Here is a 14,589-nt window from a genome sequence, read left to right as displayed (position 1 = left end):
TACGCTACTGCTAGTGCAACTCCCCGAAAGAAAACCTTGGGGGGGGGGGTGGATAGAGAGAACACAAAGCCCCTCTCCTGAGCAGCCTACACAACCCCCTTGGACACAGACGCAGCTTATTACATATTACACACACACACATACAGAGAGAGAAACAGCAGCAGCAGCACTTGGCAGCAGTAGCAGCAGTCAGCCAGCCAGCCAGCCAGCCCTATTTTACTCCCTATCCATGGGCCACATATAGAATAGCATACATGAGGACAAATGCTATATCAGCTAGCATGCATTTCCCAAGTAGGTAAGCTTCTTCATAATTGTCCCTGCCGATCACCGCCGCATTGTCACACACACAGACATGCTTCTATCCATCACACCAATTTCTATCATGATTCTGCTGATGCTGAAGCTGATGCTGATGATGTGTCTCAAAAAAAGAGTTATTTCAGCCCTGACCATCGATTGTCCTCATTATTCCATCACCAACACACATACCAATACACAGCCGCGTGCGTGTGACATGATATGTGCTGCGATGATCCTTCTCATCGTGTCTTGTTGTATGTTTTTACCATAATAATCGCTTAGCCGCTTTTTGCTCTTTTTTTTTCTTAGAATTTTAGTTGTTCTTGTGCACCAATGCTTGTCAATCACAATCGGTCAATCGGACAGAAAGTCGGTCGCCGGTTCGTGTAATATAACTCGTCATTTACAGAGTATTATCTACTTGCTTATTTATTACTTAGCCCGTTGCCCGTTCAGCGAGAAAAGAGAGAGAGGAAGAAGGAGGGCCAAGTTGATATGCATCGTACATGATATCGTGATACAACAGCAGCAGCAGCAGCAGCAGCAGCAGCAAGAGCGCCCGCTTGCGCACATACGCAACTTTTAAACTTTGTTCTTATCCGTTCTCTCCATTCTTTTTCTCTAAACAATGTACGGTTAGTCATTACTCTTACTTTCACTTTTTAAAATGACGGAGTTGCCTTTTTTTGTCACTTATACTTGGGCGCGTGTTCGTGCGTGCGTGCGTGCGTGCGTGCGTGCGTGTTTGCTTATTACTTGCCTTCTTTTCACTGCTGCAATAAGTGTATATAGTAGAGATGCTGCAGACGCTCCACTTATTTTTAGCATTATTATAATTACTATTTTGCGTGATAGTACTGCTGCGGTTCCTGCGTGCTATTAGCATGCGGTACGCGCTAAGCTCTCTTTTTCTATGTTGCCTTCTCGTGCCACTTGAAATCCTATATTAGGACATTGATGCGAGAGAGACAGAGTGGGAATGTGCTACCTACCTACATTTTTCAGGGCAGGAACCTATTTGACATGTACCCAAACAAAAACAAACAGGATGAAAGAATCTTTTGCTTGGCTCATCTAGTCACAGTGTGGTGGTAATTGTCAAGAAACACAAAACGTGGTTGTTTCCTCATGTTGCTGCTTATTAGGCAAAATGGAATCTGAAACGAATTTAATCCCGACCCCGAATCGTTTGTTGGGTTTCATCAAAAGAGGGGACCCTTTTCCTGACTGACTGACTGATAGGGACGGATAGACCGATCAAGAAAACGATGGCCGTCCGTTCGGAAGCACTCCTTTTCTTTGTTACTTTGTTGTTGTGTGGAAATCTGTCTTTTTCCAGATAAATAAGAGCGTGTATGACAGGAAATCCACGAGGCCAGGGCTGGACCTCGTACCAGTTTGGAAGGCGCTCTACGGATATACCACCAAACATAAATATCAACCCACCACCACCTGCTCACTATGACAACGACACCTACGACAATTCTCCCACACCAATGGAAAAAAGGGCCGGGTAATATACCATAGTTCAGTCACTAATGGAGTCTCCCAGTTGATTAACCCTATCATTTGGTTACAGGTACTTTGATCTGTCACTGAGTGATCCTGCATCGTCTCCTCCCGAACTGCGGCCAATGTCAAAGACACAGTTACCAACAGCACCTCAAATATTTACCACAGAACCCAGTATTTCGAGTGCGGACGATAACTTTAGTACAAAACCAACCGAACGCATTAGCAGCCGCGAATACGATCTTGACAGCCACAAGAACACTAACGTGCAGGAGGTGCCGCTGCAACACGATAGCGACGAACAAGGAGCACAAACACAAGCAAAGCCCCCACGTGGCGTATCTTTTCGGCCCAAACTCGAATATATTGGTCGTGCTTATTCTACCGCAGCCCAGTCCCTCAATACAGTCGATGAGCAGCCGCGATCGAGAAAGGAACGGGTCATTAGCTTTGTGCATCGCCGGTTTCCTAGCCGTGTTGTGCGTCGTGTACTAAAGTGCACGCTAGCGTACTTTATCTCGACGTTGTTCAGTCTGATCAGTCCCTTGGTACAGGCACTGGGTCCAGCTGCTTTCTTGACGACGGCTGGCGTCGTCTTTAATCATCCAGGCCGTAGCATGGGCGCCCAGTTCGATGCCACCATTACATCTGCCCTTGGTGTATGTTTTGGTATGGGTCTTGCTTACGCAGGTCTGGCTTGCTCAGTGGCCTACAATACCCGTCACCCGGATACCATCCAAATCGGCAGGGTGATCAACGCATTGTTTTTGTTTGTTGGCATTTTTGCAGCACAGATGATCCGTCAGTTCTACCCAAGGTTTTTTTTCTTTTCGCTCCAAGCCATGATCGTCTTTATCTTCTGCTTCAGCACTGCGGCTGGCATGTTGCAGACGACCATACCCACACAGCTGCCACTTTCTCTTGGTCTACCGCTGCTTTGTGGTGCTGCCATCTCACAAATCGTCAATATTTTTATATGGCCAGAAACTGCGGTTGAAGGTCTTGGTAAGCAGTAGTTAGTAGCACATCACTGCATTATCGTCAATAGTGACTAATGCACAATTTTTTCCATGGCGGAGAACATAGGTCGCGCATTGCGGGAAACTTCCAACAGCAGCAAAGAGATGCTTGATCTGATTACCAAGCAGTTCTTTCTTGATCCCGAATCCGAGATGGTGGCAGGCGAAGTTGTCGATGAAACTGCCGAAAAGATGCGTGCAGGCATGACCAAGGTCAAGTCTGCCTACCACGAAGCGAAATACGAGATATCATACACATACATCCGCCCATACCAGCTAGGCAACATTCAAAAATCACTCGATCGCTTGACCAAACACTTGAACATTCTTGGTGGCAGCTTAAAAACAGAGCGTGTCTTGTTTGAGAATGCCATTGCCGCACTTGCGGCCGAAAATGCCGGTGCTGGCTCGACCGACGAAACCGATGAAGACACCGACGACGATCATGATACGGAAGACGAACACCACAAAATGACGCATCCACACGACGAACCGCGCAAGTCGACGCTACGCTGGCTCAATACCGAAGATGAACTGAATTTACGCCGTGCTGCTATGCTTGCTGCTAGCCATAGTCCACAAAACTCACGACCAAATTCGCGTATGGGGTCTAGAGCGGGCTCACGCGCCGGATCACGACGTAACTCACTCGAAGACGAGGACCATGAGGATCAAAACCAGAAATCCGTCTCGTCGTTACGATCATTCCTGAATCTCGCTAGACTGAGTAACCCCATGCCAAAACCACCACGCAAAAGAAATCGGCAAATAATCGAGCATGGCGATGGTGAACTTCTAGTGACCTATTTGGAGAGTCTGCGTGATCCACTGATGCGATTGTCGATGGAATGTGCGCCCGTGCTGGACTGTGTCAGCCATAGCATTGTCGAGGAACTGGATATGGACGACGATGACGACAAGTCGGTGTGGAAGACGTGGAAGGCATACATTTTCCATTTGCTAAAGCTCAACAAAAAACGAAACAAGAACGAACAAGACGAGCCTCGCAAATCCTGCAAACTCAAACATGATCCGAAAAACTGCAATTGCGCTGGTACGATGCGCGAAGCGATACGGAAATTTGATGAAACCGAAGGCGAACGTATGCACACGTTGTACAAACTCAATTGCACCAAAGTGGGCAATGACGTGTTGGATCTGGGTATGCGTGAAGAGCTGTTCCTGGTCTTCTTCTTCATCTTCTCTTTACGTGAGGTAGCAACCGAACTTGAAAGCATGGCAAAGACAATGGATGAGTTGCGACACTCAAAACATAAACGACGAAGAAAGCATCTATACATGCCGCAGTTGACGCAAAAGTGGTGGAAGAAATGGGCTAGCACGAACAATCACCAGAGTATTCGTGATAAGGGTGGATATTCACTTGGTAAGACCCCTTTTTTCGAATTGGATTGGCGGTTCATACAGCTACTATATCTGTTGCTAACCATAATACTGTTGCTATGGTGTTGTTGCGTTTTCTTAGCAACGTTGCAGCCTGCCATGAAAGACGATCGAGTTCCGGATGCCGCTGACGAATACCGCTTACGACGGATCAAAACAACAGATACAACGAAGCAACAAAAAACGAGGCGCATGTCATCTGTCGCATCACAAACCAGCAGCACGATTATATCACCTGTTTTAGAGAAAGTATCGTCAAGATCGACCATCACACTGCGTAAACAACGTTCGAATGCGACCAAAGACTCCACTCACCTCGGTGTTATTGAGGATCTTGAAGCTGGGGGTGCTATCAAAGAAGAGAAAGAAGAAGAAGACAAGCAGCAGCAGCAGCTAGAAAAGATCAAACCACCGCTGTTCTTGCGCATCCGTTATGGTACTTGGAAGACGTTACAGTACCTGAAAAAGTACGAATTTAAGTTTGCGCTGAAAATGGCGTTGGCGGTGCTTCTTTTGAGTTTTCCGGCGTTTATACCTTCTTCGACTGCATGGTACGAAAGTGTGCGTGGTCAGTGGTCATGCATGACCATTATCGCCATCATGAATCCAACTAGGTAAACTCTTTTTTATTAATATATTTCATTCTCAGCATCAAATGTGGTAGTTTATGTGCGTTAAAATGCTTGTGCATAACCTAACATCTCGGTTTTTTCTTTTGTTCTTGTTACTATTTATAGCGGTGGCACATGGGAGGCAAGTTTCTGGAGAATCGTAGGGACTTTGGTGGGTGCCTTCACGGGCTGGGCTGCACTTGAGGCAGATGGTGGCAGCCCCTACTTGCTGGCGCTGTTTGCGGTGTTACTATGTAAGTATACATTAGTAGTGTATGGCAGCAATAAATCGATAGTTGCGTCGCTCTCGGACATCTTGTTGTTGTTATGATCAATTGGCAGCTAATATCTCTATCTTCATAATAATAGCTATACCTTTTTTCTATATTCACCTGGCAAGCACATATAACAAGGTTGGCATTGTGGTATTGATGACTTATATGGCCGTTGCACTGAGCAGACATGTCACGGAGTTGTCAGAACCAATTCATGAAACTGTCTGGTATGTAATTTCATTACCATCCATGCGGCCTGGTCAATTATCCTCATATATTTACACATACAAACAAAAACTTAAAATCCAAACGCAACCATTGTTTATGTTTCCAGGAAGCGCACGGCTACCGTTGTGGTGGGTATATTGGTTGCTGTTATTCTTAACTGGTAAGATGATCTTTCCGATTTATCCAAGATCTATTAATGCATGTGCAGGATGGGCGTTAAACGTGTCGCTGAGGGCTATTGACGAGCAATGTGGGGCGTTCTTACTATGGGCAGTAGCACTAATGGTCCAGAACTTTTGTCCATGATTAAAAAAAAATAGGATGATCTGGCCCTTTGTTGCAAGGCATGCGGTTCGGAAATCGGTTGCAGGCATTATCGGCGAACTGGGCGACTATTATACCTTTTTAATGGGAACATTTTTGTTCCATGATCATCAAAACCTACCCTCTGATGAGGATGAGAAAAAGGCGCAAAAGATGGAAGGCGGTATTCAAAAGTCAATCAATGCTTGCAGCGTCCTATTAGAGCTGACGGACCACGAACCGCGGCTCAAGGGGCCGTTTCCTAAAGATTTTTACAAGGAAATGATCGTCTCGACGCGGAACCTTTTGGATCGATTGCTAACCATCCGAACAGCACTCATATCCATGCCAGCATCTGTCAAGAAGGATATCTGTTTACAGGAGTACAATGTGCATCGACGTGATATGGTAAGTTTTTGTGGAACAAATAGGAGGCCCTTGACGGGATTGGATTAGAGGGAAAAGGAAATGATTGCTGATGCGCACATTTTTATTATATTCCACTATAGACGGCATCCATGCTACTCCATTTTTATACCCTCCAAACGTAAGTGTCCTCAAGTATATATGAAAACTGATTGATCAAAAAGAAAAACTGAGCGTGTACACATTTTTTCTGTGAACATTAGGTCACTGAGATCCAAGATTCCCTTGCCTGCTTACATGCCTTCTGCTAGAGCAGCTCGCACTCGTTTGATCCGTTACCGCCGAAAGGAAGCCAAGAATACAAAGCAATGGGTCCGCTATAGAAATTTATGCTGGTTTGCCATGGCCAGCTCGACAGAAGAAATTATTGAGGAACTCGAGCATCTAAATGATCTTATTCGATTCATCGTTGGTGAAAGCAAATTTGCTGATAGAGCAAGACGTATTGATTCATTGCTTTAAAGAATAACTGTATGACCAGCGTATCAGCTACGTAGGTTAGAAGAAAGACCCTTTGATATATTACTCACTTCCCTATAATATGTTTCGCTAAATCATTATTTCTTGTCTTTTTGCAAAAGCTCTTGTAATTTTTTAATAACTTATTCTTTACATCCTTGTTACACACTGTATTCGCTTTTTTAAAAAAAGGGTAATCCTTATCAATTTAACGATGTCTATGATGTTTTAGTTGTCATATGTCTTGTGGATTCCATTGACCTGGAATACACTAAGAGTAAAAGCAGAAAGAACGGACGTGGCGACCTTCACTGCTTAAAGGGTAATCATAAATATAAGTATACATACACCACACAATGCCATGAAACATCGATCAGTCGAAAAGCTCATGAACAAGGATTATCAGGTTTAGATGCGCAAATATATGGGTTATCTGGGCTTTCAGGTGAATACCATAACGAAGTATAAACTCCCACAACCTCGTTTCGCTGGTAGAATAAGAAGTTTTGTTGGTTCATGATGCTGGGGAGCAGAGCTAATTGATGGATATCTATAACGGACACTTTCGTGCGGTTTGCAGCGTTCTGTTTTTAAAAAAAAGACTCGAAAATATGGGGTTGCGCCACACGTCAAGTCGTAAAGTGTATCCTGGGAATTGTTTAGCTCATTGCCCCGTTCCCCTTTCCACTAATAACCACCAGCATATGCGTGATAAACACTCAGTCAATGAACAAAGTAACTTTGTTATTTGATCTTTATTGATATTACTTTCTTCAGCCTCTGATCGCTTCTCAATATTACTGATAGGAGCTCGTTAGAAACTAAGCTTGACCCTGATGCTACCGCAGAGCGATAAGTATCATCGTTTTTTACCATTTATTGAGTGGCTGACGTTTTTGATCACTGCACTCAACAATAGAAAGCAAGTTCGCATAGCACATACCCCACGATCTATTCCCTGTGTCACCCCGCGTCATTTTCAATGCATCATCTGCTTCCTCCATTTGTCATTAGCAAAAAAGTTACACCGCGAAGCAGTATTAATAGAGACATTAAATAGAGACACGTAAGCATAACATAGGGTGCGAAACTGGATCAAATTTGTGCAACAATAGTAAATCAGTGAGATGTCTATAGTGATGCCGGTTCTCATGGTCAACAAAGTAGCGTGGCTTAAGGTTATGAAATAATAATAAAAATAATAATCTATCATCATTCATAATAATATATAAAACAAGCTAGGCGGTCATTATGGTAATAGTAAAAAGAAACGAACGATTTTTAAAGGCAAGAAGTAGCAGGATCTTGACAGCAAATTATGCACGGAAGCCAGTAGATTTTTGACGGACCGTCATCTATTTCTCTCCTATCCCGAGGATAATTATACTAAAGCACTTCTCTCTTTTTTATTTCTTTCTTCCTTGATTTCCTCACTCATTCAACCATGTTTCGACTGGTTCCATTACGATCGTTCTCATTGTCGCGTCTGCCTTGTAAGCATCGCCAAAGATCGTCATGACAACAAGACTACTCACGTGAAGAGAGATTCCTTTATTTCTTCAACAGCTCGACGATTCAACAGCACGGTTGCCCCCAAGCCGCTGGACGGTATCCGAGTACTTGAACTGGGACAGGTATATGAGTGAAACTATGATGAAAAAAAAATAACTAGAAGTCAAGTTAATAGTTCGTCGTTGCCGTATTTATTAGTTGATAGCTGGCCCCTTTTGTGGATCGATTTTGGGGTATGGATATAGAAAAGTAGAGTCAAAAAGTAGAGTGGGAAGACATTACCATTGCAAAGCACTACGCGGAGAAACTTAACGATAGTTCCTTTCTATCTTCTTCTTAGATATTATGGCGCAGGTAAAGAAACTTTTTATATTCTTATTACCCGAGTTAACTAAAAAGCTCACCGCCTTCCTACTACTCATAGATGTGGTATGTTCTATGGTTATAATGGTGACAGTGTGTCTGTATCATGGAGTGAAGAATGCTTATGATGGAAAAAAAGGTCAAAGTAGAACCACCTAAAACTGGTGACCCACTTCGCAAGTGGAGACATGTGGATGAAGACGGCGAGAGCCCTTGGTTTCGTAGTCTGGGAAGAAACAAAAAGTCAATTTGCATCGACTTGAGAACAGACCAGGGTCGAAGGTAATACGTGCTTGTCAAAATAGAAGGGTACTCATGACGATCCGAAAATTAAACTTTTTTACATGAAAAGCTTGGTAAAGAAGTTGGCACAGGATGTCGATGTACTTATAGAAAACTTCAAGCCAGGCACAATGGAAAAATGGGGTCTTGGACCTGGTATGTTCGCGGAAAGAAGATTATTATTGCTAAGCTTTATGTAACTAATTACTGTAATCTTTATATATTAGAGGATCTCTATGCAACCAATCCTGGGTTGATTTACACTCGAATTTCAGGCTACGGACAGACAGGCCCATATTCTAAGCGTCCTGGATTTGCTGCTGTTTGTGAAGGCATGGGTGGGTTCCGCTACGTCAATGCCGTGCCAGGCGAGGCCCCTGTACGACCGAATATAAGCTTGGGCGACTCGCTTGCTGGCATACACGCAGCTTTGGGTGTCTTGCTCAGCTTGATTGGTCGAAACAAACTTGCTGGCACTGCAGAGAAAACGGGTCAAGTAGTTGATGTGGCCATCTATGAGAGCATGCTCAACATGATGGAAAGCATTATTCCGGAGTATGACAGATTTGGGCAGGTATGTAGTAGAGATGTTATTGGCTGACGAATGCATTGACTCATATTTAAATAGATCCGTCAACCGTCCGGATCTACTGTGACGGGAGTAGTGCCCACCAATACGTATCCCTGCAAGGAAGGTCAATATGTAATCATTGGCGGCAACGGCGATACTATCTACAAACGACTCATGAAAGCTATCGGCAGAGAGGACCTGGTATGTAATAATCCTGTGGATATGAAGGAGGGCTATAGTAACCGTGTTCGGTCTAGTTTTGAAATTTATGCATGTTCCACTTTTGAATTTTCGTGTAGGTTGGCGCTGAGTATGAGACCAACGCTCACCGCGTCAAAGCGCAAGAACTCATTGATGGAGCTATCAGTAAGATTTTCTGTTTTGTTTTTATTTTCTAAAGTAAACATAATCCAAAATCGAGTTGTTTGCCCTCTTTTTAGGTGAGTGGACGGCGACCAAGACTCCGGATGAAGTATTGGATGCGCTTGAACAAGCATCCGTTCCTGCCGGTAAAATTTACAATGCAAAAGATATCGTAGAGGATGAGCATATCAATGCTCGCGGCATGATCGAAACTGTTACTGTTGGTAAACCGGAAGAAGGAAGAGGATACGAACTCAAGGTAAATTACGCAAGAAAATGTCAGAGATTGGGTGATGGAAGTTGTGAAACTTAACCTTTTATTGTTCGCTCCCCTTAATAAGGTTCCCGGCATGTCTCCCATCCTTCAAACTACCCCTGGTGCCACAAAATGGGCCGGTCCTGATCTAGGTCAAGACACTGTTGAGGTTCTCGAAAAGTCCTTGGGTCTGTCTAAAGAGCAAATAAGTTCTTTGAAGGAGCAGGGCATTATCAACCAATAGGCTACGAATACCTCCCCAACCCAATTTGAAGATCATCCTCCTTGTTATATTATGATATCTCCTCTCATAAACTGGATTAGAGCATAAACTATGGACCTTATACTATCGTGGTTAACACTTCCAGAATACTTAAAACTTGATCCGCTTGATCAGGCTTTCACTGCGCAAAGAATCTTGCTTAATTTATGTTTTAAGCGATTTGCTCGACCTCGGTTTTTTTCAGAGAGCACAACCATCCCTATAACCACCGTCATCATTACTAGTCTAATCATTATAATCATCGCATTTCTACTTGCTTTACAGGATTTTGCATACGATACCGCTGTCGGCCTTCTATTTCTTCGTACCTGGGAGGATATTTTTTTGATATTAGGGAGGAGCATTTTTTGGTACATGGGTGGCAGGTTTTTCGTATGGGGGTGGGTGATTTTTAGCTTGTGGGGCAATTTCAATTTGTGGGACAACGGCTTTCGTAAACGGGCGAAACGTTTTTCCGTTTACGGGCTGGTTATTTTTCGTATCTGGGCGACAGCTTGTTCGTACCTAGATTACTAGAACTTCGCAAGTGGGAACATTTTTTTTCGTAGTGGGCAGCTCTAAGTCACGCCGTTTGACGCCCACGACGAGTGTATTCAAAGACGGGATATTATTGTGCGACATGTTTTTCAAACAAGTCGCGTTAAAATGCTAGTACGAGAATATTACAAATTTTCCTCTCGTTTCCTCTTTCTTTTTAAAAAATGCTACCTGATAAACGTACTCTGTCCCGCTCCTCTTCAACTTCTTCTATGGATGTTGACATTCATCAGCAAAAGCGTGCTCGAACTATCAACCGCACAGGCTCGGAAATAGCAGCTGCTACAGTCGACCCCCGTTAACGTCAACCCTCAGGGTACCAGCAAAAGTGTTGACCATATCGAGGGTTGACGATCACCGGGGGTAGAGAATAGGCAAGAACTTTAACTGCAAACTTTGAAAGGGTACCAGCGAATCTGTTGACGCCATCGGGGGTTGACGTTATCGGGGTTGACGTGTTAACGGGGGTTGACTGTAGTAGTCTTATGGGTAAGTATGCTGGTGGCCCGGTTGCAGCTCTTACGCGTTCTGTAAGTCAATTTTCTTTGCAAGACAATCCAGGTGACGGAGGTATGTAATACTTATACTTGCAACGTACAGTAAAAGCACTTTGTATCCATACATTACTTCTATATGACGTTATTTTAAAAGGCGAACAATCTGACGAAGCGAGCACTATATCTGGTGCGCGCGTAGAGGCCAATCAGGAGGAAGCTCTAAACGCATCGCATGTTGAGGGTAAGGCAAACAGGAAGAGTAATTGTCCTAGCTCTTAACATATAGTTCATTAATTTACACAGAGCGCCCCAGATATTACCGAGTAGATTAGGAGGGGGACCTTAATATGAGTGCCAGTGGTGAGGAGGGCCCTTCAACCACCCGACCTGAGCCTGAAGAGTCCGTTGATGCTAGTGGCAGTAGCAGCAGCTCTCGTAATTTCCCAGCTGCAAGGCACCAATGTTAATAAGAAAAGGGGGCCATACAACCCTCTCACAAAAGCCCAGATTGGGCAGCTTTGGGAGGCATGCTTGCTGGAAAATCAATGAAGCAAGCTGCTGCTGCCAACAACATCAATTTAAGTAAATTGAATGGCCGCTCAAATGCCGTCAATAACTTGGTGAAATGAATAGACATATTTGCATATATGTGGATGTGGACAGCTTTGCATTGCATGAACATGTGTATGAAAACTTCCAGGAGACCTTTAGCGAGCAAGTTCCTCGGCATGTGTTGAAAGAGCATTTGCAGAACAATTTCTGTATTACCTAGAGACGCCACCAAACGTGGCCAAAGCAGCAAGAGGATGCAAATCGTCTTCGAAGTCGATCTGAAAGCGTACACTCTCTTGCTGTAGCAGGCGTCGATCCGCTAAAGTGTGCTTTTGCTGATGAGGCAGCCTATGATGTCGACACAAATCGCAAGTACGGCGATGAAGCCAAAGCAAGAAGCAGAGCTGCCAAAAAGCAGGGTGCTATGATAATCAGCAGATCAAGCAGCGAGTAAAATCGGAACTGCCGATAGCAACACGGCTATCTTACCTGGCTGCCATGACGCGCAAACAAGCCGTCTACGCAGACTACCAGAAGTTTAGGAAGACGTAAGACGACGACGTAAAGAAGTTGTTCGCACCTTGCTGGCTAAAATGACGAATACAGAGCTTCAAGGATGGGACATCGTCTTTGATAACGCTTCACGCGAAACCAGGAAGATGATATCCCAGGTAGTCGAAGCAGGTGGCTCCAGGGCTATCTTCTTGCCACGATGCTCTGACATGGGCGAATCACTTAATCCTGTCGAGTGGTTCTTTTCAACGGTAGATCAACAGTGTAAACGGCACAAGACCAATAGGATGACCCCAATGACTACATCTTCCGCCGTTTATAGGGTGCCATTAGGGATACGCCAGAAATCGATCTTAACACCATCATCCACGGTAAGAGGTTGGTTTGCAATTGTAGCGTTAGCAGCCTCTAAAGTCGTCATTATCTACATTCCTTTTCTCCATTCATTTTGTCTATTAAGTTGATAGGAGTAAAGAAGTAGCAATAGTACAATGAGAATATACAATAGAGGGTGGCAGTAAGAGACGCGATTTGACAAAAGACAGAAAAGGAATTGAGAGAAGAAAGAAGTGAAAAGAAAAGGGAAAAGGGAAAAGGTTTAGGGGCATATAGGGAAGTCGATTTTCAACCACACTTTAAATATTATGCTTTCTTTAAAGCATGTGAGCCCAAGCGATTTCTTTTGTGATGGCACAAACCCCTTTACCTTTAAGAATAATCACTCAAAACGTAGATGTTACTGGCACTGCTAGGAATTTGAGTGCCATCATCTTGGAGAGCTATATATATATATATATATGGATTTTTGCACTTCCAGCGCTCAAGTTCAGGTTGATTGACACTTCCTTCATCACTACACCGAAATCAGTCTTGACCCGTCAACCCGAGTTTTGACCCGTCGGGTTGAACGGGCCGGGTCGGGTCAGTGTTTTCTTGACCCGTGGGTCAACGGGTCAGACCCTTGACCCGACCCGACCCGTCCAATTGGGACCCCTATAGAAGCTATACTGATAGTTTGATGAATGTGGGTTTGCTATTTTAGATCGTATCAATGGTATGATTCCAACAACATATATATGCTGACTTCTTCGATCGCGCCTGGCATAGTTTTTACGTTTAATATGAATATATTACGGCTGACTGACTTTTTAACAGGTTTATGTGAAAAGATCAGATTTGGTGCCTCTAGACAAAAGAGAGCCAGCTGCCAAGGGTAACATCAAGTTATCATTGCAATCTACATTGAAAGAATGCAACTTACAAGTCATCTCACATTTATAGACTTTTAAGCGCTGTGTTTGTTCTGGCAAGTGTATGCGGTCCTTTGATCAGGAGTAAGTACCTCAAATTACAATTTATGAATATGGCTATGTATGAGATTTTACGCAAAAGCCAGATGATTTGTTTAATATTGTTATTGTATCGCTGCTGTTTGGGACACAGGATGTATTCACTGAATACGTAACATGGCGCTGGAACTTTTACATCAAGTAAGTCGTTAAAAGAGATTAATGCGCAAAAAATTATTATACCCACAACACATAATTAATACTGTATGATAGCTAAATGGTTGGCTGGATGATATATACTTCTTCAACTATTATAGTATTTGAATTGGCGGTATCGCTTTGATGGCTCTAATTTGTTTTCTTACAATTGTCAATGGACAAACAAACTTTGATGAAAAAGCTGAAGCGTGTTGATTGTGCCGGTAACATATTATTACTGGTAGCTGCCACGCTGTTTTTGCTAGCCATGAACTCCGGTGGCCTTTTCCATGGAAATCAGCTGCAGTCATTGTAAGTTCGCTCTTATTTCCTACTTAATTTGATACATGGTTTTGTTTTCTTTTAATTTGAACATGTAGGTGCCATTTGTTTTGACGGGATATTCATTATTTCTACTGTTGTTGTGGAAACAAACTATGCCCAAAACCCGCTACTACCACCGAAACTATCCACGAACAGAACCATCATCAATCTTTTTGTTACCAACATTTCTTTAGGTATTACATTTTTCGCCATCCTCTTTTACCTTCCTGTGTATTTCCAAGTTGTGCGCAATGACATCGCCATGTGGTCCGGTATCCATCTGATACCCTTGCAAGCTGTCATTTGCGTAGTGTCAGCTGTTACTGGAGTGCTGATAATCAAACTTGCTTTTTATCGATCCTTGTACGTGGTATATACAGACAATGCTGTATTGCGTTATTGAATATACATACACACGCCTTCTGTTTTCTATTAATATTTTGCTTTTCTAATCTATGATATTTGAATGCTTTTAGTAGTGTTGCTGTTGGAGCAGCAGTTACAACTGT

General features: G+C 43.5%; 2 protein-coding genes across 2 annotated transcripts; both read left to right on the top strand.

The window, feature by feature from the left end:
- Window positions 1-1,690: 1,690 nt before the first annotated feature.
- On the top strand, window positions 1,691-6,732 carry BDB00DRAFT_811080 (uncharacterized protein). Its single transcript, XM_053122592.1, has 10 exons — window positions 1,691-1,713; window positions 1,782-2,820; window positions 2,902-4,221; window positions 4,321-4,852; window positions 4,976-5,103; window positions 5,219-5,351; window positions 5,459-5,512; window positions 5,673-6,063; window positions 6,165-6,202; window positions 6,285-6,732. The coding sequence occupies exons 2-10, from the start codon at window positions 1,938-1,940 to the stop codon at window positions 6,541-6,543; spliced, it is 3,738 nt and encodes a 1,245-aa protein (XP_052982210.1). The 5' UTR covers window positions 1,691-1,713; window positions 1,782-1,937; the 3' UTR covers window positions 6,544-6,732.
- A 1,090-nt stretch (window positions 6,733-7,822) lies between these two features.
- BDB00DRAFT_811063 (CAIB/BAIF family protein) lies at window positions 7,823-10,551 on the top strand. The gene is made up of 12 exons (XM_053122591.1): window positions 7,823-8,033; window positions 8,107-8,174; window positions 8,251-8,285; window positions 8,393-8,406; window positions 8,477-8,481; window positions 8,555-8,697; window positions 8,768-8,853; window positions 8,925-9,271; window positions 9,326-9,469; window positions 9,568-9,634; window positions 9,709-9,890; window positions 9,973-10,551. The coding sequence occupies exons 1-12, from the start codon at window positions 7,985-7,987 to the stop codon at window positions 10,129-10,131; spliced, it is 1,299 nt and encodes a 432-aa protein (XP_052982209.1). The 5' UTR covers window positions 7,823-7,984; the 3' UTR covers window positions 10,132-10,551.
- Window positions 10,552-14,589: the final 4,038 nt, after the last annotated feature.

The sequence above is a fragment of the Zychaea mexicana genome, assembly GCF_025766255.1.
Source record: "Zychaea mexicana strain RSA 1403 chromosome Unknown BDB00scaffold_17, whole genome shotgun sequence".
Lineage (NCBI taxonomy): Eukaryota > Fungi > Mucoromycota > Mucoromycetes > Mucorales > Lichtheimiaceae > Zychaea > Zychaea mexicana.
The sequence above is the reverse complement of the archived record's forward strand: the minus strand, read 5'-3'. Positions and strand labels throughout refer to the sequence as shown.